General features: G+C 45.4%; 2 protein-coding genes across 4 annotated transcripts in view; both read right to left on the bottom strand.

The window, feature by feature from the left end:
* Nucleotides 1-1,132: 1,132 nt before the first annotated feature.
* POU4F1 (POU class 4 homeobox 1) lies at nucleotides 1,133-5,844 on the bottom strand. 3 transcript variants are annotated; one of them, XR_004523092.2, is made up of 2 exons: nucleotides 5,479-5,580; nucleotides 1,133-2,395 (listed from the first exon to the last, which is right to left on the bottom strand). XR_004523092.2 is itself a non-coding variant. In XM_033843674.2 (2 exons), the coding sequence occupies exons 1-2, from the start codon at nucleotides 5,599-5,601 to the stop codon at nucleotides 3,663-3,665; spliced, it is 1,275 nt and encodes a 424-aa protein (XP_033699565.1). In that variant the 5' UTR covers nucleotides 5,602-5,844; the 3' UTR covers nucleotides 3,375-3,662. The 3 variants fall into 3 exon arrangements, 1 of the variants encoding a protein (XP_033699565.1); XR_004523091.2 differs by lacking the exon at nucleotides 5,479-5,580 and adding an exon at nucleotides 2,859-3,366; XM_033843674.2 differs by lacking the exon at nucleotides 1,133-2,395 and adding an exon at nucleotides 3,375-4,814 and having other exon boundaries at nucleotides 5,479-5,844.
* A 9,271-nt stretch (nucleotides 5,845-15,115) lies between these two features.
* Nucleotides 15,116-23,326, bottom strand: part of OBI1 (ORC ubiquitin ligase 1) — a 46,113-nt gene continuing 37,902 nt past the window's right edge. The window contains exon 6 of the mRNA XM_019921136.3: nucleotides 15,116-17,847. Within this exon, the coding sequence (XP_019776695.1) occupies nucleotides 16,332-17,847 (1,516 nt within the window). The 3' untranslated portion in view covers nucleotides 15,116-16,331. The remainder of the gene's footprint in view (nucleotides 17,848-23,326) is intronic.

Consider the following 23,326-nt stretch of genomic DNA (forward strand, 5'->3'; position numbering starts at 1 on the left):
ACCAGAAAACTTTGAAAGGTTAACTACCACTGAGTAGCGAGCCTTAGCACTCTCTCCAGGAGGATGTTTGTTAACTTGTTTATTTGTTTGTTTGTTCGTGAATTGACAAAGGTATCTTAGAATAGTCTTAATATTCCTTCAGGCAGTACACAGATTCAGTCACTAGATAGCAAGGCATTTCCTGTTTTGTTTTGCACAGCTTCCTACTACGTAAAATAGGAAACTCTGCAAAGCATGTATTTTCATAATATGTTTTATTAACATAATATTGTCTTCTCTTTATTTGGTAAGGATTTTACTTAATACAAAACAAATGCTTAGTTCTTATTACATACATTAGTCATCATTATATAATACAAATATATTTGCCTGCAACATTTCCGTTCGGGGCAGATTTTTTTTAAAAAACAGCCTTTGTAAATCTGTTTATTTGTTCATTCCTGGTTCTCCAACAATGAAATCCGGTCATACTTTTCTATAAAATTACGTGGGTATTTTTTTAAACAAATGTATTTTATTTAAAACTTTGATGACATTTCAAGTTAATAACAACAGAAACAAATCAATTTTGATGGAAGAGATCTATTTTAAAAATACCTCTAGTGATTTTTTTAAAACATTAACAATTGTTTAAAATCACAGCTTTTTAAATGTACTCTTCTTTTTTGAACATCAAGCATTTTGTTTCACAGATTTGCCGGTGAAATTAAAAAGATTTGGCTAAAGTAGGATGACTTCAGAAGATATAATCCCAGCTATTAAGAAACTTTTTACATTTGGCATCTGATCTAGTCCCGGGTCACCAACAGAGAATCTCTGGTCCCTCTGGAGCAGTAGGTGGCACACTAAAGTTCCAAATGAACAGAGGCATTTGACACCATGGCTGGACAGATCAGTGGATGGTTTTTGTTAAACTCCAAATAAAAGTCATTTAGTTACAACATTTTCTTAGAAACGTTTTTAGGCTAGAACAACACATACAAACCTCCAAATGCCTCTGCACCGAACCTTGATTTAAATATTTTGAGAGTGCGTGGTTATTTATTACCTTCCACCACTCTGAAGCGAGGGCTGTGCTTGAAGGATTTCTGCAGTTAAAAAAAAAAAGAAAACTTTGATAAACACAGGCAACTAATAGAGAATTCATTTTATTCAGAGCACCGCTTTCACATGAGTTATCTGAAAGTGAATTCTGATTCAGCAGAAAAATACATCATTCTCATCCTTTCCCCTCTTTTCACCTCCCTTTCAACGTCCTCCCCTTCCCTGTATTTTTGGTTGAATTGAGTCTCATTTGTTGACCGGCTCTCCCAGGACTTTGGCCCAGTATAAACACAAAAATGCACCCAAATCATAAAACTGCTCTTCTTTCAGTTATATTTTATTTGTAAGTGTACTGGGACATATCCCCCTGTTGTATTTTGGCGCACAGAAGTGGTTCTGATAGAAGTGGGGAGGAGGGGAAGATAATAGAGCAAAGACATAACCAAGGAAAAAGCTCAGCAGACATACATGGACAGGTAGATCAATCCGTGAGGCATTTCAGGATTAACACTGGCAGTTCGTAACCACTGTGTGAGTGTGTGCATTAAAGAAAATATTTACAGTAATCTTCCTTTTTTCCTTTTCCTCTAAATACAAGAATATGACAAGAATGTTGTGTTTTCGGTGAAAACAGGCAGTAGACTGTGAAATCACACTATCCACAAAACGGTCTATCAGAAAGCTAGCCCAGTTTAGTGCTCAGTTTCAAATGCATAGAATGTTTGCGCTGCAAACAATGATAAACAATGTAATTAAATAAATAATGCCTAACCAGAGTGAGACCTAGTTGTGTTTCTTTCTGCACCTTTCAGATCATGCATGATTTCAGTCTTGTTAAATGGCAGGTTTTTTCTTTTCTCATCTGTTCTGTTTTCAATTTTTTAGTTCTTATTAAAGGACGGTAATAAACCATCTCCACCCGAGATCAAAAGAGTGTCTTGTGCACCAAGCAGGCATTTTACCTAACCACCTTCAATTTTTTTTCTTTTTTTAATCCATCAGTAGTTTCATAAAGTACCTTGATTATTACTATGAAATACTATACATGATTTTCTATTTGGGAGACTGATAGTGCAAATTAAAGTTTTTGCTCCCCAACATTTATCCCCAGCAATAAATTACTTTTGGATAATAATAATAATTTAATAATAATAATAATGAAACAGTTGTTCTGCTTCCCCCCCGCTCCCAACATGCAGACCTTTTTGAAATAAATGGAGGGCTTTAAACCCGTCTTCCTCTCATCTGGGATTTAGTTGATTTTCTCACAGCCAAGTCCTGCTCCAAGTGAAAGCAGAAACTTCTCAATATTTCAACGATTTCATGTTCTCCAAGAGAGAAGAAAGGGGACCTAGAAGAGCAAGATGGGTCCTGTTCTGTGGAGAAAATGGGACAGCGTATCTCTCCTACTGTCTGCCACCCCATCAATCTATTTGAATCAACAGGGGAAAAAAAAGTAGATAGTTTAAAATAAGCCACTGAGAAAAATAAATGAAAGGGCAAGCAAGTTCTATGAGTGGGAAGCGGGGGAAAGCTTAGTTTGAGATGGTCTGTTTTCTAGATCTTAGATATGAGAGCAAAAATGGAAAGAGTAAAAACCTGGTTAAAATTGTTCTATTTTCCTAGAATAAAATATTTATTTCGGAGCCTCTAAATTCTGCTTTTTAGTCAGCCCAAAGACTATGCCTCTTTCTCCCTAAAGACCCCCATCTGACCTATCAGGCCACAGGAGTATAGGCTGGGTCACTGGAAAACTTGGACTTCACCTAAACAAGTAGCCACCCGCCACCCCTTTCAGCTGTGACCCTACTCACTTTCTGGAAATGGAGAGCAGCCGTCGGAGTCTCATTGGAAAAGAGAAAATAAATCAAAGAGGACTTGGATGGGGTGTAGGTAAGACTTAGAGGAAAGATTAAATTAAACACACAAACAGAACAACTAGCTTTGCTACCCAGAATTTCACCTTCCGGTTCGTCTGGTGTTCGGTCTTTGACTCAGTTCCTGTGTGTAGGGCTGGGCGATAGTAATAACGTGGTGCTCTTTTTTCTCTTCCTTGCGGGGGCAGGGGAGGAGGGGGGAATGAAGCTGCAGAACACGACTCTCCGGAGTTAAATTTCTAAAGCATTTTTTTCTTTGCTTTTGTTCTGTTTTGTTTTCTTTTGTCTTTATTTGTCTAGTTTTTGGTGGTTGGTAGGTTTTTTTGTACATAGCTCCTTGGTCCCCAGGAGATTTTGATAAGTGTCTCTGGTCAAAATCAGTCAATTTCCCTACCCTTCCCGAGTCTCCCCCCACCCTCACCCCCAGAGACATCCTGCCCCTCACAACCCCTCTTCCACTCTCCGCTTTCCTTCCCCCGACTCCCCCACTCTCACAAATGCTCCCTCTTCTCCCCCCGCCCTTCTCTCTGGTGTCCACACCCTGCACCCCAGTCCTCTAGGCTGGGGAGGGTAAGGGCAGGGAGAGCAGAGAGGAGGTGGAGGCGAACGCTCGAGGAGGGGCTCCCCAAATGCAAGCAGGACAACGGACACTCTAAATCCGGGGGGAAACAGGCCCGGGGAAAGCCCCTCGAAATGCCCTTCGGCTCCCCGATCTGCCCCGCCCGGTACCTCCCATCCCCCTCAGTAAGTGGCGGAGAATTTCATCCGCTTCTGCTTCTGTCTCTGGTTGCAAAACCACACCCGCACCACGTTCTTTTTGAGGTCCAGTTTCTCGGCGATGGCGGCGATCTTCTCGGACGAGGGCCGGGGCTGTACGGCGAAGTAGGCCTCGAGCGAGCGCTTCTCGGGCGCGGCGATGGAAGTCCGCTTGCGCTTCTTCTCGCCACCGTTGAAGAGCTCGGGCTTGTTCATTTTCTCGCGCTGCGCGCCCTCGGCTTCCTCCAGCCACGCCTGCAGGATGGGCTTGAGCGCAATCATGTTGTTGTGCGAGAGCGTGAGCGACTCGAACCTGCAGATGGTGCTCTGGCTGAGCGAGCCCACGCCCGGGATCTTGAGGTTGGCCAGCGCCGAGCCCACGTCGGCCTGCGTCACACCCAGCTTGATGCGCCGCTGCTTGAAGCGCTCGGCGAACGCCTCGAGCTCGCGCGGGTCCGTGTCCGAGTCGCAGATGGACGCCAGGCCCGCCGCGCCCACCACGGCCGCCGCCGCCGACGCCGCCGCCACCTGCCCGGCCGCCGCCGCCGCCGCCGCCGCCGCTGCCGCGCCGTGGTGCGCCGCCGCCGCCACCAGCCCGGGGTGCGGCAGCCCCGACGGCATGTTCATGGCGGCCGCCGCCGCCGGGTGCGACAGGTGGCCCAGGCCGTGCATGTGCGGATGCGGATGCGCCGAGCCGCCCAGCAGCCCGCCGCCCGGGCCCCCGCCGCCGCCCCCCGGGCCGCCGCCGCCCGGGCCGCCGCCGCCCCCGGGGCCGCCACCGCCTGGGCCGCCGCCGCCCCCCGGGCCGCCTCCGCCCCCCGGGCCGTCGTGGGCGCCGCCGCCGCCGCCCGCCGCGCCCGCGCCGCCCGCGCCGGCCATGAGCGCGAGCGAGGGCGACGAGATGTGGTCCAGCAGGTCACCGGGCTCGAGCGCCTGGTGGTGATGGTGGTGGTGGTGGTGGTGCGCCAGCGGCACGGTGGACGTGGACGTGCATGGCACGCTGTTCATCGTGTGGTACGTGGCGTCCGGCTTGAACGGGTGGCTCTTGCCCTGGGACACGGCGATGTCCACCGCCGCCAGCGCCTCGGCCCGCGCCAGCAGCGTTTCGTCTAGGCTGGCGAAGAGGTTGCTCTGTAGCTGCAGGCGACACAAACCAAACCAAAAAAAAAAAAAAAACAACCACAAAACCAAAAAAAGCAAAAACACAGAACAACCACACACAAGCCGGAAAGTACAAGCAAAAGGCCAACACAAAGCAAGCAAAATAATAACGACGAGGGTGGGGATAGTGGAGACCGGGAAAGACAGAATAGGGACACATTGGGGACGAGACAGGGGGTCAGATGAGAAGGGACGGGAGTGTGAGGAGAGGGGCAGATGCGGAGGAGAGGGGGACACAGGAACACATTCCGGGGACGGGCGTGGGAGACGGAAAAGGAGGGGGAAAGAAGAAGTGCAGATGTAACTCGCAGCTGGGGACCCGTGTCACGCACCCGAACACGCACAGAAAACGCCTTTCCAAGGCATGAAATTAACAGGAAAGAGTGGAGGGAAGTCGAGACTCATGGCCCCAGTGCTCCCCACTCCGATCGCCGGCGCCCGACACGGAGGCAGAGGCGACGGGAACACGACACTAAGCTCCACTGTACGAAGCCTGCCTCGCAGCGGGACTCTTCTAAAACTCCCTGCCCGCAAATCCCCGCACCGGGACCTGTACATACATCAGCACCCGACATGCAGCGTCTCGGAGACGGGGAGGGGGCGGGCCCGCGGGCCGGGTCCGCGTGCATGGGGCGCTTACCGGCGGCGTGGGCAGGCAGGCCCGCCGGATGGCCTCGGAGCTGGAGTGCAGTGACGGGTACTTGTGCTCAGGGAGGGTGGGATGCATGGCAAAGTGAGGCTGCTTGCTGTTCATGGACATCATCTTGATGGCTTGGCAAGTAAATCCACAAACACTCCGAAAGTCCGCGGGAAAGTGCGCACGCCGGCTCCCCCGGCCTCCCTTCGGAGGCTGCAGCCGCGGCGGCTGTCGGCGCGGAGGCGGCGGACGCGCCGGGGGCCGCTGCTGCTTCTGCTGCCGCCGCTGCCGCCCGGCGCTGCTTTGACCGCGCAGACCGTCGCGCACCGGCCTCGCGATCCCACTTCTCCGAGAGCTCTAGCCCCGTGCGCCGACGGGATGCACTCCTCTTACACCTGAGCCCCAATTCTCGCGGCCGGTCCGGGGAGCTCTCGCGAGAGCTCGCAGGCCCGCCGCGCTGACAGGCATCAGCTGTCTCTGTCTATCTGACGCGCGCTCTCCCTCTCGGCGGCGCCGTGCGTCTGCGCGCGCGCGCGCTCTCTCCCGGCCGCGACCCGCGCGTGGGAGCCGCTCTTATAGTGACCACCAGCAAGGACAGCGCAGGTGATGCACCTGTAGCTACCCGGACATGCGCACTGCACTTCTCACCTTTCCCATCGCGGGTCTGGAAAGATCAAAAGGGCCAGCTATTGTTTGAGGGTAGGCATCTTTTAGGGGGAGAAAGACGATGCTCACCAGCCCCTGGGTGGTTTCCCTCCCTCCTCCACACCCTCACCCCGATCGCAAGCCCTGAATATATGCGCATTACTTAGGCACACCTCCTCTCCGGGACGTCTAACAAGCAGTTATATAATGTATACAGCTGGGCATTTGTATGTTAAATTATGCCCGCGCATTCTTCTGTATGCAGTATAAATAACACAGAAATGCAGAAGGTGCTGTCTTTTGCGGCAAGAACCTGTTTCTTTCATGGTTTATAAATAGGTTCCTGGAGAATGAATAATCGCGGTGACAGACATTTGTTTGAAGCAGTCAGATGCTATTGATTTCCATATGATTTAATTTCCTCCGCATACTTTGTTGTTGTTGTTGTTGTTGTGACTATAAGTGTGTCAGGCACCGACAGTGACAGCCACTTAGGAGCCACAAGGAGCGTGTGCTTTCTACTAGGGAACGGCTGGTTGTTGAAATGAAGTTGTGCATTTCTCTTATTGTTTGTCTCCTTTAACCGTGTACAAACCCACATTTCAAACGAGCTCCGGATGATCTGAGGCTTCTTGTAATCAAAAGGAAAAATAGTTAACAGGGTGTAGCTGGGATCCTTACCTCTCTTCAGCGCACACACACACACACACACACACACACACACACACACACACACACACTTTATGTTGGAAACTCCAGGAAAAGGAAATAGCTTCAGAGAAAAGGGAATAAGATGTTGAAGAGAACTTTATTTTCCCTTCCATCGTTTTGGCTTGTTTGCCCACCACCCGCCCGCCCCCGCCCCCCAGATACAGATATACATACAGATGTATAGATGTGTATATATATACACACACATTTTTTTTTCTTCAGTAGGGAACAGAATCAAGCCAATTTATAGGAAAGCGTGATTAAAATATTAATTCAAACCAACTTAAAAGAACGGGGCCCAAGCTCTGGTCCAGGCTTTATTTATTTTTTATTATTGTGAAATCAAAACGTAAGAAGAATAAATCAATTAGCCAACCTGCTATGTGGCCCTTATGTGGCAGGCAGATCAAGGGCCTCCCGGGGAACCATAGTTCAGGTGCCCGAGTCCCCAGGGACTCAGCCCTTGCCCGGGGTGATAACAGCCCAGATGTTATCACATCTGCAGCGAGAGAGCTGGAGAACTGCAAGGGGCTGCGTAGGGGAGGCAGAGATCAGATAAATAATCTTTCTGGTCTCTCCCACAGCAAGGAGGTCTGTATTTCCGCTAAAGATTAGATCTCATTTCTATAAACCTAAATTTACGTTCGCCTTGGATCTTTTCTTTGGATAAACGCGTGCGTATTTAGCGGACACGCTCCCTACTCAAATTCCAAGAAGAGCCCAGAGGCGTCACCACGGCTTTTTTTTTCTTTCTTTTTTCTTTCTGTCTTTTCTTTTCTCTCTACCTTTCCCCCTCCCCCCACCCCCTCGCAGCCCGAGAGGAGAGTTAAGAAGGATGTTCACTTGCTAGTGTGAGAAGGAGCCTCGTTTCCATTCATTACGCGGTCCCTTGGGAGTGCTAAGTGCAACTTTATCTCTGCGGGGAATGGACCACGAGCAGGACATCGCTGGAGGGAGCGAATGAGTCCTACGGTAGTCGTCGCACCGGGTGTTCAGGCTTAACTTAATCCTTCCTGACACCCACCGAGGCGGTTCCCTGAGCTCGCCTGCGTTAGGGGGTCGGGGGGTCGGGGTCGGGGGAAGGAAGGGCGCCGCAGAGGATGAGCGCCTAGATCCTGTCTCCCCCTCCCCCCAGGGAAACGCTGGCTTTTAGGGACCCCAAAGAGTGCAGGGGAAACAAACGCAAATAGCACAGTTTGGGGGCCACATGGACCCAGAGACAGAGAGAGAGGTGAGCCCCTGAGTACCAGAAGCCCATCTCGGTTTACCCTCCAACACTGAGAGAGCTCCAATTAACCCAGCGGGGAGGTCCCTGGCCTGAGGTCAAGACTTCATCACCTTGTCCAGACTCCTCTCCTAGTTCACTTCTTTTAGGACAACCAGAGTCCCTGCCCAGCTTAGGGTGGGCTCAGACCTCTGCTCAGAATGTCTCACTTTCCCCCAGGGCTAGAAATAGGGCCCTGGGTACAGTTCCCATCTCATTACCCACCCCCCTCACCCCACTAATGGATTGGAAGCCCATTTAGGGCACATCTGTGTCCACCCTGGCACTTAGGAAGGGTGCTTGTCACAGAGTGAAAATACCCCATAGAACAATACACGTGTGTAGGAAGGAAGAGAAGGCAGACGGCGAGGGCCGGGAGAAAAACAAAGAGAGTTCAGCAAGCCAGGACCAATGGGGAGTGGGGGGCAAGCAGGAAGATCGCCGAAGGGGTCTCCTCTCTCCCTGAAAAGGAGATGCAGATTGGAACAGAGGGCGTGCTGTCCCCATGCAGAGCTGTCTATCTTGATTCCAGCCAGCAATTTTTCCAAAGTCATTTATTTCATCCTTCCCTCATTTACTTTCTACCCTACCTTGAGCACCAGTCTGGGCCAGGGCAAGACACTGGAGATAAAATGAGGTATAAAATACAGGCATCTGCCTTGGGGCGGTGGCAGTCTATGAGAGTGGGGTAGCTACAGGTGAAGGGGGTGTTTTTGTGGTACAGGTGTGACAGGTGCGATGAGAGGGAATTGTATAGAAATACCGGGTGGGGTAGGGGATGATGCTTGGAGAATTATCCTGTCACATCCCTGCTGGGCCTCAGCCCCAGGCTAGAGAGTGGGACACGGTGGTAGATCTGCCGGTACTTCCTTGGACCTTATCAAGCCTTTCCCTACTCTCCCCAGGGCAGTGAAAGGGAAGGGTGGTGGACTGGGGCTCAGTCCATCAATGTCACTGCTTTGTGTTCCGGGTTTGGCAAGTGCAGTAACTAGATGGCCCCTGCCAGAGCTAGTGATGCCCACGTGGGGTCTGAGCCTTGGCATAGAATCCTGGGCAGGTTGGGGTTTGTTTTTTCTTTTTTTTTTTTTTTTCCTTCCTGTTTAATGACCAACACAGATTCCCTCCTCACCCGATCTCATAGCTTTGCATTTTATCAAGAGGGAGATAATGAATGCACAGCTATTGATTTCCAAGGAATTTCCGCCCCCAGGGATAGGGAGTCTATCATCTGGATCAGAAACACATTTCTTTCCCTCATTAATTAATTTTCTCCTCCTTCGTTGGCAGGCCCCACTTCACATTTCCTTTCGCAGCGCCTCTTTCCCGGGCTTTGCGGGCAGACGTTGGTAGGCTGGAGTGAAGACCCGCGGGAGAGGCGCAGCGCAAGGGCGGGACCGGCTGGGGGTGACTGCTGCTCGCCTTTAAGCACCCCGCCCCCTCCACAGCTGCCACTGGCTGGGCAGCCTTTCTTCTTCCGAAGCGGCGCGGGGAAAGTTAGCTCTGGACTCAGCAGCCCCTACCTGCACGCCTCCCTCTCCCCAGCCCCACCTCTGAGCTTGAACCCGATTTATCTATCCGCATTCGGGGACGCCGGGGGGCGGAGGATGGGGGGAGCGGTGGTCCTGAGGAATGTGCACTGAAGTGAGTGGAGATTGTGCGCGTACAAGAGAAGGGGATCGGGCCTCGCGTTCTTGCCCAAACGCGGGGATCTGGAACAACATGCAAACCCAGGCGGCCCAAGACGGAGCTCTGCTCCTCGCAGATGCGGGCCGCCACGTTTCCTCCCGGCTGCCGCCCAGAAACTCGGCCCGTTCACCGCGCAGCCAGCGCCCTGCGCGGGGGAAGTCGCCAGAGCCTCTAGTCGGCCGGCTTCCGAGGCCGCTTGGGTTGTTTTAAGCGGTGGGAATGAACTGGCCAGCAGAGGACTAGGAGGCCTAGAATTGGGAGGGGGGCGGGGGGGAGTGTCGGTATTCGGAAGAGGGGCGGCACTTGGGAGGTCCGGCTCCCTTCCGCTCAGACACCCTCTGTCCGAAGGGTGGGACAGAGGGGGGACTAGTGCCGTGCTTTCGCTTCCCCTCCTGGCGGCCTTGCCAGCGTCAAACCTGGGCAGCTTTGCTCCCGGGTCTCTCTAAGCGCTGACCCTTGCGCATTCCGTTCCCGTCCCTCCCGCGGTGTGGGCACTGGGCTCCTCGCCCGCCCAGCCCGCAAGGCAGTCCTGGGAGGTCGCCCTGCCCTGTGCCACCGCTCAGCCCGAGGCGCGAGTTCACAGCCACGCTCTCGTTGGCGAGAGCTGGGAGATTTCCCACAGGCTACTGTCCTTCCTTTCTACCCCGCTCTGCCCGCACCGCGGCCGCTTGTCTCCCTCGGTCCCAAAGGCCGGGGTGGGTGAGTTATTGAGGCCAGGGGTGATCAGCTCCTGTGAGGCTTCCAGCTGGGACCTGCGGAGGAGGTTCTCGAGTAAGCCGCTGAAAACCCAGTGTTTTCGTTCTTCTAGCCGTTTAATTCAAATGCCACTTACGTTGGGAACATTTTCCTGGATGTCGAGCACCCCACTCCGAGATGTCCCTGATACACACACTTGGGATCCGAATGATGCGGCAGTAAAGTTCACTGCCGGTCATTATCTCTCTTGGCGTTACATCTGTAGAGATCTAGGTGTATATATATATATATATATATATATATATATATATATAATCTCCACCCTAACCCCTCGGTGGACTTAAACCCACCTACCTTGTGAAAGCCCTAGGGATGATGTAGGACTATGTCTCCGTCCTAACAGGGGCATGGCCTCCCTCGCCCTCTAGTTGCCAGAACAAGTTTCACTGTCCAAGTGACAATGCTGGACCGCTACGCTTGGCCACGGGCCCCCGTGGTTTAGGTCCCAAGGGAAGCAGAGCTGCTCCCGCCCCGCACAGGCCCCTTCCAGAAAGGGAGAACGCGCTGGTCAGAGAAGGGGCTTCGAGGTTACGAACAACAACGAACAAACCAACTCTACAACAGACACGCCCGCCCCTGACCCCACGCGACGAGATGGAAGTTGTGTCGCCTTCCTCTCCCCGGAGAGCCGCGGGCCCGCCGCTCCCACCCGGCCACACGCGCGCGTTGGTGGGAGGCAGCTCCGCTGGCGCACAAGGACCGCAGAGGACCCCCAGGCCCCCGCGACCGCAGTTCTGGGAACCGAGAGGCGAGCGCCCGTCGCCCTCCGCAGACTCGTCTCGGCCTGTAGGAGCGGGATCCCCAGGAGGGTCCAGACGCCCCGAGGAAAGCGCGAAGCCTCGAGTCCACACGCCGAAGTGCGGAGCTGGGTCCTGTCGCCCGGCTCCGAAGCTCGCAGGCGCCGCCGCCAGCCGCCCCTCCTCCCCGCCGCCTGCACAAATCAAAGCCCCTTGCGAGGCACTGGGAAATAGTTGCCTTGTCATGTAACACATTGCCCTGATTTATTATAAAATTTTAACGAAATCATGCATATTTTAACAGCCTTTAATCACTGCATGAAAATTTAATTCATGGACTGTAGCGCGTTTAAATAAATGAAGTGTTAATTCATTAGGATTAATTAATTTGTTAAAGGATTGTGTGCAAGGTTAAGGTGGAAAGAAAACTCTTTGTTGGTTTCGCGTCTTAATCGCCAGGTTTCGCAAGTAGTAATAAAACGAAAGGAAACCGCAGAGCTGGCCCTTTCTTTGGGCGGGGCCCTGGAGAGAGCAGCTGAGAGCGCCCTCAAGAGCCCGGGAAACTCCGACCAGAGGGGCACCGGCAGATCCGTCCTCCCGGGAGAAGGGGGAGCGGCACTGGCTTCGAGAATCCGGGAAGGAGGGGTTCGCCGGAATCAGAGGAAGGAATGCGGGATCGTAGCCGAGGCAGGCGGGCCAGACCTCACCTCCCCACCCCCAGCACAAAGACGACCCAGTGAGGGAAGCGAGGTCGCGCCTTCCGGTCCTCGGAGCGCCAAGCCTCGGCTTAATGGACAGATGATGGGCCAGCCCTGCCACCTCCTGAGCCTTCTAGCCTTCTGGGAATCACAGTCTCGCCAGCAGGCCGCCGGTCGTGGCGGCGAGGCTGAGCCTAGAGTCTCAGGGGATGCTCAAGAGAGAGGAGGCGGACCAAAGCCAAACTTGCCAGCTCAGGCTGGGGCAATCGGGAAACCTTTTCCATCAGGAGCCCTGATGTTAGTGAATGGTTCCTTCAGCACCTCTTCTGAGACATCTGATGAATAGGCAACCCCTTGCAGGAGAGCGGACACAGGCGCAGAAGAGATGTCCTCTTCCGCATCAAACTCTTATTCATCCCTAAAGACCCAATACAAATAGCACTTCCGTGAAGCAGCCTGGTTTACTTTCTGCTCCATGCTATCCCCAATACAGACACTTTTCTACTCACCAGTGTTATAAGAATTAAAATGGTCCAGAACTAGGTCCTCCTTCCTCACAGAAAGTCTCAGTAAATGCCTAAGTCAAATCTTTGCCCTAGGGTACTGGATGTTCACAGCCCCAAATTATATGTCACACTAGGCGCACACTTCTACACATTTGGTTAATGCAACTAACATTTATTAGAGGGGGTCTGCTCCCTGTTAAGACACAGCAGACCTAGAAATCTACCTTGATTCAAGAAATGGAGCTTCAATCGAACTTATTCTAGGCTGCCTCTGTCATGTCAAACTGAAGATCATCCAAGCCTAAGCTTCAGATGGGTTCTTAAAAGAAAGCTGCAGCTTCCTCCCTCAGAGTGGGGTTCCGAGAATTAAGCAATAAATGTTCGCTATGCACTCTGAGATCACTGCTTAAAAGGTTTTCTCTCTGCCAAGTATTATTAAAAGGATCGGGTTACATCATGATAGGCAAAGACTGTTGTAGGACTCCCACGAATAGGAATGAAAGACCTTCTTATGAGGCCTTGGGAAACCCTTCTAAATAGGCCACACTCCATGAAACTAAACTGTTCTCTACAAATATCATTCACAGGTACAAAAGTGAGGGGGGAAAAAGTCTAGTGCATGTATTACACTTTGAATTGAAAACCATTCAAGTATATAGAAACAGGTTCCTGAAACATCCTAAGAATCAAGACCGAAGCTCTTCCCTTGTTCAGTGGTACCTTCAGAGGTTTCAAACCAGAGTAAATACAAACGAACTTATAAGAAAACAGAGCAGATTTGAAATTAAGGGACTATATATCTTCAAGTCTGACATTTTCAGTTTAAGTCTCAGTTGATCCATCAGAACAGGAAAAAGACTTGTCATTTTGGATGGGATGAAGATTTTAAAAATTAAAAGATAAACACTAAAGGTCATGTCAAAATAATATCTAACATCATGTCACATTCTCTTAGCCATAGCACTTTAAAAAGATGAGAAGTCAAAAGATACTGTTTTTATAAAGACATGAACTGATGTGTCTTTTCCCTTTATCACTAGCGCATCTTTTTCTAACATAGCCTTAGTGCTATTTTGAAATTCATCTAAATGTCAGAGTTAATGTGAATCTTTATAAACTTAAAAGTGGCACACACACGACTCCCATCACTGAGCTCCCACTTAGTAGTAGACTTAGATTGAGGACACAGTCAGGAATTAAATGCTACTTGAAAAGAAACATGCTAATACTTCCAAAACACTACTTTAAAAAGAATTCTTGGAAACTTCAAACCCATTCATCCTTTGGCCTATAAGTGTGAACTCCCATGCATCCCATGCATGAGGGAGGAAGAGTACAAGGTCTGGAGTCAGAGGCCCAGCTCTGAGACAGGGTTCTAATCCCATTCTAGCTGTGTGACAACTAATTCTCAACTCGCTTATTTGTAAACTGGGGAAAATTAATTCTTGGCTCACAGAGTTTGAAAAGAAGATTACATGAGATACAGGTTAGCAAAGTACTTGGTTTCAAAAAAAAGTATTTGTCTTGCTTTAGGGTGTGTATATATAATAGATATATTTTAAAATGAGACCACCATATTTGTCATGACATTTCAGATTATGGTAAAGAGATTAGGAGTACAAATGAGAATGTGTCATTAAAATCAGATCCTGAACAGATTATTTCCTTCAACTGAGGAATGTCAGTTTTTTTTTAATTTAATATAATATATGAAATATTGTTTTGGAGAGAATGGAGCAGTGTTTCTGAAGCAGCTAGGAAATACTCTAGCCCAATAGAGACACCCTCACCTGGTTAGGCACTAGTAAATCAGGTTACACACTCTGCATTTCCATGGCACAGTGTCAGTTTGTATTAAAACCTAACACACTCATGGTTAAAAAAAAAAGAGTTACAGACAGAATTAGAGTGAGGTTTACCCCCAAATTTACTCTATTCAGAAATATGTTAGACTTCTACATTTAATAGAATTTCAAATGCATATCCACGTTGTCAAAGATATTTAAACTGCAATATCTCTGAGAGTATCCATTAGCTTAAACATTATCAGAAAGACAAAGTAATACATAAATACTTATTGGAAAAAATATGATAGAACAAAAATTATGCTTTATATTAAGCCGTTTTGGGGGGAGGAGGCTCTTATTACTTCTAAAAGTAGAGGTCATGATCCTCCAAATCATAAAAGTGACTTTTTATACTTTTATGATTTTGTTGAATCCTGAGTCTCTTATAACAGAGGTCAACAAATTTTTCTGTAAAAGGCCAAACAGTAAATATTTTAGGCTTTGTGGGCCATATGGTCTCTGTTAAGACTATTCAACTCTGCTGTTTCAGTGCAAAAGCAGTCCTAGATAAAATGTAAACAAGTAAGTGCAGCTGTGTTCTAATAAGACTTTATTTAAAAGCACTGAAATTTGAATTTCATATCATTTTCCTGTGTTGTGAAATATTCTTTGGATTTTTAAAAGCCATTAAAAATCTATAAACCATTTTTGGTTTACAGGCCTTTCACAAAAACAGGTACAGGCCAGAATTTGGACCACAGGCCATAGTCCACCAACCCCTATATTAAAAGATCAATAAAAAATGGTAAGTTTTACTGGTCTTTATAGGCTAATTCAACATGAGCCAACATCAAGGATTACAGTGCTTCTGACATCCTTTATTCAATTCACATAGAAAAGCATGCAGTATTACTGTAAAACAGTACAGTATTAATGTAAAATGTTCAGTGCACATTAGATAAACAAGTCATTAACATACAAACCATTTTTAAAGGCCTATATGGGCATACCAAACATGTTTAGAATAATATACCTTTTCAGAATCTAAATTAAAAATTGTGCTTAGCTCACCTATTCTCACCCCCTTTACACTCTTCATGAAAAAGTTTTTTGGGGCCTACATAACAGATAATCTTTTAGCCAACTGAAACTTCTTTTTCTTAAGTAAGGAAAACAGTGCAAGCAAGAATGCTACCATGCATACGGTTTCCATGAAGAACAGTAACATGCAAACAAGAACTTTACCACTCCAAAGAAAGTTCCCCTGGGACATAAGTGGATCAAGAACTTGGCAATGAGTGCTCCTGCACCTGTATATCTGAAACGATGAAGCTACCATGTTTAGGCTCCTCCAAACACAACTGTTCCATGACTTCTTGCTAAAGTAGGCTCAATTTCTGATTTTCAACACACACAAAAAGATGAGTGAATGAAAGCTACCTGATATAAAACAAGTATTTTCATATAGAAAATGTATTCTTTCATATTAGCAACACATTCTCACAAAAACTGGACAGAACCCAACGTTAAAAATGCAAACATATACATAAAACTTAAAAAAAAAGTAGACGAGTATTGGACTAAGGTTCGAGTGCTATTTCTCCATCATGGCCTTGAATAAAAGTTAGGCTATCACTAAACATAAATAAAAAGAGGCAGGCAAAATAATTTCCACCCTAGGAAAAGCTTTAAAGAAACTCAAGTGTCTTATGAGCAGTGTGTGGACAACACCGAAAGTTTTATTTAAAAAATCCAAGTTCTAAAGATAACTGAGGCTTCAAGAAAACAAAATATACCCAAACCAGATACGTATAATATTCATTAAAAAGAAACTCTCACCCTACCCTTTCTGGTCAAAAAGATCCCCAAATGAAAATGAAAAAGACTAAAACTCTTCAAAGTGAACAAAAGTATCCTGGGTACAGGCTAATCCACCATTCTGACTTGACACCTGACGAAGGATTATCAGTTCAAAATGGTATAGAGCTTTTATGAGCGGAAAAAACTAACTTTGAAATCTTATATTCCTCTCAGGACAAAAACATAAATGACACCTTTCTAATGAGTCAACTTTTAGTTGCTTTTGATGGGCTGGCATTGGAAAGGCTGCTCTGGATTTTTCTTTTTGTTGATTGATTCACATTTTTATTCCTCTTTTCGGGCACAAAGGAAGCAGACCAAGGAGACTGAAGGTGGTTATGAAGACCATGCATCTCTGAGGACATCTTAAACAAAGATGACCCAAACCTTTGATCTTCAAATAGCCTGTGTGAACTGCTTAACAAAACACCCTGGGAAAACTCAGTCTGAAACAAACAGCTTGGGGGTTTGATTTCATTGGTTCCTGGGTTAGAACTGGGATGGAGTGAAAAATCTTCATTCATTTCCTGGTCAGATGGAGAGAGGAGAAAAAAAGAATTGGGTTTCCATTCATTTCCATTTTCTAACTGATCAGTAGTTAGAGAACCTTTAGAAAGGTTTGGTTTAGTTCTTTCTTCCAGCTTGTCTGGTTCCTCAAGGAATTCACTGCCTTGAGATGACTTTGCTAAGCCATCCAAATCCAATGACTTAAAACCGTTATTACAAGGGCTCTTGCTGTTGTCTGACTCTGACATCATTGAATCCAACTCCGAGATTTTGTCAAGGTAAGCCGCATCCATTGATGCTTCGCTGGATGTTCTTGTCCGATTCATTTCAAAGGAGCGGAGAGAATTCAATCTCTTGGATAAACATGAGCCTGATTTCTCACTCAATTTTGAAGAAATTTCTCCAACACAATTTGCTATCGTGTTCTCTTCTGAGCTTTCAAAATCCAAGCTGGGGTCATAGCTCGTGGAACAACAATCCCAAAACCCTGTCTTTGGGGAAGTAAAACATTCTGATTTCTTCTCACTTTCACTTCTATCATCTTCTGAAGAATCTTTATTACAAACATTCGGAGAATCACAAAAATCATCAAACACCAGTTTTCTGAGATGGTTTGAGTGCTTTCTGGAACCTCCTGCTTTGACCACAGAGCTCTCTCTATTTTCTGGCGTATTGAGCTGAAGGCAACTAAGGGACAAAGGAGTACAGGGAGCTGGAAGATCATAGAGTTCTTCATCTTTGTAGGATACACAATCACTTGACTTATTACCCCATTCTCTTTCCAAATAAGTATCCATACTTGTATCTGTCACATCTAACATTATTTCCACCCGTTTGTGATATAAGTCTTTGTTCTTAGAACAATTTGGTTCTGTTTTGCTGGTGCTTTCCTGTCTGACAGAACTGCTAGAAGGTTTTGCCAGGTGTGAATTCAAGGTTGATGAGCCAAGCTGCTTTCTGGCACCATCACCTTGATTCTTGGATGCCATATCCTCCTCGGTGCCTTTGCTCCCCTTGCCATCTGTAGAAAGTGCTCTCTGGCAAATGGAATTCATAGCTTCCTTCTCATCACTTGAATTTTTTAGCTGTGTAATTTGAGATTCTAGTTCCTCTATATATTTATCACTTCGTTCCAGGGCTTTCTTGAGGCGATTGGTTTCACGTTCATACTGTTCTACTTTGGACTGAAGAGCAGCTACTGTAAACCTTCCAAACCTACAAAGAATGGAAGGATCGTTAACCTTACAGTTCAAGATTTTTTCTTTCCTTTTCGAAGTTTAAGAGTGCAAATTGTCTCCACCCATTCTAATTTCACATAACAGTGACACTTCAGACCACTCAATGAACAGGATAAGAGCAATGACAGATGTAGTACCTTCAAAAGAGGGTTTCCCCATTTATGTATTAATAAGCATATGATAATAATGGCAAAGGCCTAATAGGATACTTCTGTGGTCAAATCATACTAGTAGTAGCAGCGAGGCAGAAACTCACTGATGATTTCCCTCCTAAGAGATGGCATTATCAATTCAGCTCATATATGCATGAAGAGTTATATCCTAAAACAATGGCAAAGATTTATGATAACATTTGAACAGTGGTCCACATCTTGAAATATTTACATTCAATCATTTTCCTATCGTACAGCACTGTTTTACAATACATTCCTTATACAGTGTCACCTTGTCAAACATAAAATGCCAATTTGAAATTCAGAAATCTTAGCAGTTCCAGCAGGAGTGGGTTTAAATACTTATTTGGATCCTTTCAATTATAGCTACCCTTGATCTGAGGTTTTTACTTGGCCTTTCTGAGTACCGGGCTTTAATTCATTTCAGCTCTACTTATTTTTGGCATTTCACGACTGTGTGGGACATCAATTTCATTTCTTCCAATTTTGAGGTACAAAGTCAATGCTTGTGCTTCCAATGTATTACACATAAAAACATTTTCACATTTTCTGAAAAGGAACATTTTGAAGAATAAGTGAAAAAGAACACAACAAAAAATCACTCCTCTCACTTGGGATTACCTTGTTTCCACTATTCCCTTAAGAATGGGTACTGGGGTTCAGCTAAGAAAACAAGTTTTGAGCACCTAGTATGGCTCATGGTATATTTGGAGCTGACGATAAAAGGATCAATAAGACTGTCCCAGCTCCAAGGGACATAAAGTATCTATCTTAAATTCTATCTGATCTGACTACCAAAGGAAATTTCATCTTTCAGGAAACTGCTTCTTATGAGTCAGTAAACATAAGTCTTACATTCTAACCCCATGAAAAATAACTTCTCTCCACAAAAGTTCTTTTAAAAAGCTTTTTCTTAATCATTTTTTTGATGACGTAAATATAGGCCCATCTTGAAGAATTCAAGGATTGTCTGTTTTGAGCAAGGTACTTGAGAAGGTGACTTCTACAAATTGTTTTAATCTATGGGTTTATCTTTTTCTTTCTTTTTTCCCTAATTACAAAAGAATAATTACAATTAAGAAAATGTACTAAGTATTAAAAAATTAAAACGGAGAAGAAGCCAACAGTAACTGTACCTCTTTGCGTCAACAACTATATGTTGTATGACTCTCACTCAAGACCCATCAGCTCCTCCTAAACTGTAGCCCAGTTCACTCTCCAGCTCCTCCCCTACATGATCCCTGCTCTTGTCACTAAGGGAAAAAAGCAGGGACAAAGGTAAATATAGATTCATAAAATCTCAGGGTTAGAAAGGACCTTAAAAGACATGTTGCCAAATACTGACCTACTCACTGCAATTAACTGATCTCCCAGAAAGAGCACACTCCCATCAACCTCTAAAAATCAAAGCAAACACCAGAGGTATAACAAAAACAAAAGCAACTTCAGTAACAAGCCTCCTTGGTTTTTTTTTTTGTTTTTTTTTTTTGCGGTACACGGGCCTCTCACTGTTGTGGCCTCTCCTGCTGCAGAGCACAGGCGCCGGAAGCGCAGGCTCAGCGGCCATGGCTCACGGGCCCAGCGGCTCCGCGGCATGTGGGATCTTCCCGGACCGGGGCACGAACCCATGTCCCCTGCGTCGGCAGGCGGACTCTCAACCACTGCGCCACCAGGGAAGCCCACAAGCCTCCTTGTTTTAAAGACAAAGTTTACTACTATGAGTATTTGGTTAAATGAATGATGGGAGTTTTTCCTTTTTCACCAAAGAAAAATGTTTTGTTTTGTAAATGTAGTATTTGACAGAGTGGTAGTTTCTGCAAGAGAATTTTAAAAGGTGGACAAAGATCTTTAAGTTCATTCAGCAAAAATATCTGTGAGTTCTTGGGACTTCCCTGGCTGTCCAGTGGTTAAGACTCCCCACTTCCAATGCAGGGGGTTCGGGTTCAGTCCCTGGTCAGGGAACTAAGACCCCACATACTGTGCAGTGTGGTCAAAAAGTAAAAAAAAGTAAAAAATAAATATTTGTGAGTTCTTGACTGTAACTACTCTGGCATAATCAAACAACCCACATATTTTTAAATGGAAAAACTATGTAGCATGTTTATTTAATGCAAACAGCAAAAGTGACAGCCTTAAATTTGCTTGCCAAGACAAAATTTGCTTTTTCTTAAGTGCAATTTTTATAATAAAACTATCCTCAGATGAAAAATAAAATCAAATGGTTTAAAAGCAAATAATGTTACTAGATAGTAAGTCAGCTGTTACCAAAGGATGTCCTTGGGAACTCAAAGGCCTACATAAGAAGTAGTGACAAATAAGGAATGTTTCCCCAAATATTAGCAGCTTCTTATTCTAGATTTTAGTCTGGAATTTCAGACATAATGTCATTTTATGATGCTATATTTGCCCCTAATTTTTTTATTATTATGTTTTTAAAAGAAGTTAGTTAACAAATGTTCTGAGCTGAAGTCAAAATGATAGCCTAAGTATGTTTTTTGTATTACTTTAGAGAGAAAGCTGAAGTGCCATGAGAACTAACAACAGAGGCTAGCAACTAAGCACATACGAGAGGGACAAGCAAGGAGTCACTGATGGAGCCGGCTGTTTTCTAAAAGGTCAATGCCCTCAATTCCCCTAAGTTCTATTTCAATACTCTGCAAGTCTATAACAATTCAAATATTCAGACCTTTTTACCATTCTAATAAGGGAACTGTGCTGGTGGGCAAACTAAAAGAAATATATAGTGAAACCCAATGAACTGATCAATTAATTTATCAGTCCATGTGGCTTATCTGTTTTCTGTCTCTCTCTTCACCATTAGAGTATAAGCTCCAGGAAAGCAGGAATTATGGCTAGCTCCCTAGAACAATTCACAGTACACAGTAGTTTCTCATCAAATATGTTTTGAATAGATGTTATTTTCTTACTTTAAGATACATCAATGCCTTACATCAAGACAGAGCCAACACCACAGGATAATCCAAAGGTCCTTGGGTCTCTTTCACACGTAAGCATTATGAGTCACTATATTACTAAACTAAATGTTTCATACGTTTGACTGCTTATTTTCTTTTTTTCACTGACACCAGAGAAAGCAACAGAGAATGACATACATACACAGCATAGTTCTTTTTATTCTACAGGCTTGCTGTTCTACACTCTACTCCATCCAAAAAAACTTTCCACTTTCACCTTTGCAAGAGAATGCAAACAGATGAGACTTCTGACATATTTTTAGCTTACCCTAGATACCAATATTAAATTTGGCAAGAGACAATTTACTTGATCATATAGAAATAACAATTAGAGATGCACACCTGATGCTATACTTCCATGGATGAAAACAATGAGGATAAGAGCTTATTTAACTTTGGGTATTAATACTCTCTTATTCACACTAATTCCAGATATTTCCAGACTACATAACATTAAGAAGGCAAGCCAGAGGGATTTCTAATATCATTTACCATACTTCCTTTTCCTGCGCAAATTTCAAAATGGAGTATTTTTATAAACATTCCATTAGAGACCAGAAGGCTTTGATTTTCAAAGCAGCAGTGATGGCCAAGGGCTTCATTATGTCAGAGAAAACATAAAGCAGTTTGGGGGCTGCATCTGATATCAGAAGTGTGTTTTGCTAAAATCTAAGGAGAAGCTTAAAGGATTCTTCATCGTGCAACGTTAACTCATGGACACGTTCTGGCTGAGAGCTCCCCTGTTCAAAAAGCTACATAAGTACAAGACTGGTCCTGTCCCTACTAGAAGTAAGAGAAATGAAAAGTCCTATTGGTTTGACCTCTGAGGTATTATAACTAAAGGGCATCTCTAATAATGAAAAGTTCCCAAGACCACATTTTCTCATAGCTCATCACACAGGAGGAACAGGACGTGTTTGAAGGGCGTCAGAAGAAAGCAAATGTGATAAAAGAATAAATGCCAGAACCAAGTGTCAAAAGAATTAACCTCTAGTGCTATGCAGCCATTAACTAGCTGTGAAACTTGAGTAATTTACTTTGCCCCTCTAGTTCTCAATGGCAGCCCCAACAAAAGGGATTAATGCAGCAAAGCCCAGTGGGTTGCTGAGACCACCAAACTTCAGAAACATCTTCTTGAGGAACAAGCGGGGTTCTGGGGAAGTGAGCCCCTCTGCCTTCCATGTACCTTTGATTTTATATATTTTCCTTACTTACTACCTGAGGTAAGAGTGAAACAAAGTAAAAGCAATCTTTGGATATGGACCAGCTTTTGTGATCCAGCCTGATAGGTCTTCAATATCGAGGTCCTTGATGGTTTCCATATGCACAAATTTCAGTTACCACAGTTTAGTTAAATACCACCAGTCACTGAACAACATGGTTAAAATTTACCACATTATATTAACTGTGAGTAGCTGCATAAAGTAAAACTTCACTGCCAGCTTTTCAGTTCACAAAACACTATATAAACAACAGACCGTGCATCATGAACAGTGACCAATCAGGTCACTTCTCTCAAAGTCTGAAAGTGACTGTGCACCTGTTATTCACTTCATACACAGACAATAAAACATATAGTTGTGCTGTCACATGACATTTACAAAAATGGATAATCAAAAGACAGCACTAGGCAACAAAGATGAGGTTTGGCAAAGAAATGGAAAAGTGATTAATGCCAGTAGTAAAGTTAGAATCAAATGTAAGTGTAGAGAATAGCTGACTGTGGGAATGTTGAAACTGTCACTATTTGAGAGACCCTAGGTAAGCCAGAGGAACTTGGGAAAGGCGAACTTGTTGACGTAAATGAAAGAAGTGGCTGTGATGAAAAGGATAAAGATGTCTAGAGGAAGTGACAGGCTGGCAAAAAACTTCACATTAGAGCAACATGGAGCTATTTCACAATACTGAAAGCACAAAAGGATTAAATGTAAAGCTGATGCAAACTTAGGAATAGTTGTTGAAGCATTAGAAAAGTTGCTGCCTTCATATCATAAGCTATACGCTAAGAAGGCAAGCACTATTCAAATTATTCTCCGTAAGTTTTTTATAAAGAAATAAAACATTTCAATTCTCAATGTTTCTAATGTTTTAAATTGTACTATAAAAATATTAATGTACTAAATAAGTATCAGTTTTACTATTTTTTCATCTTCATATACATTTATAACTGACAGTAAGAGAGTTAATGTTTTGATAAAAATTATTAAAGTTTATAGAACAATTTGATTTTTCTCACTGATTATTGAGATTGCTTTGCATGGTTTTAGGTTGAATGGTCATTTTTATGATTCTATACAACCATGCAAAG

Source organism: Tursiops truncatus, chromosome 18 (assembly GCF_011762595.2).
Source record: "Tursiops truncatus isolate mTurTru1 chromosome 18, mTurTru1.mat.Y, whole genome shotgun sequence".
Taxonomy (NCBI): domain Eukaryota; kingdom Metazoa; phylum Chordata; class Mammalia; order Artiodactyla; family Delphinidae; genus Tursiops; species Tursiops truncatus.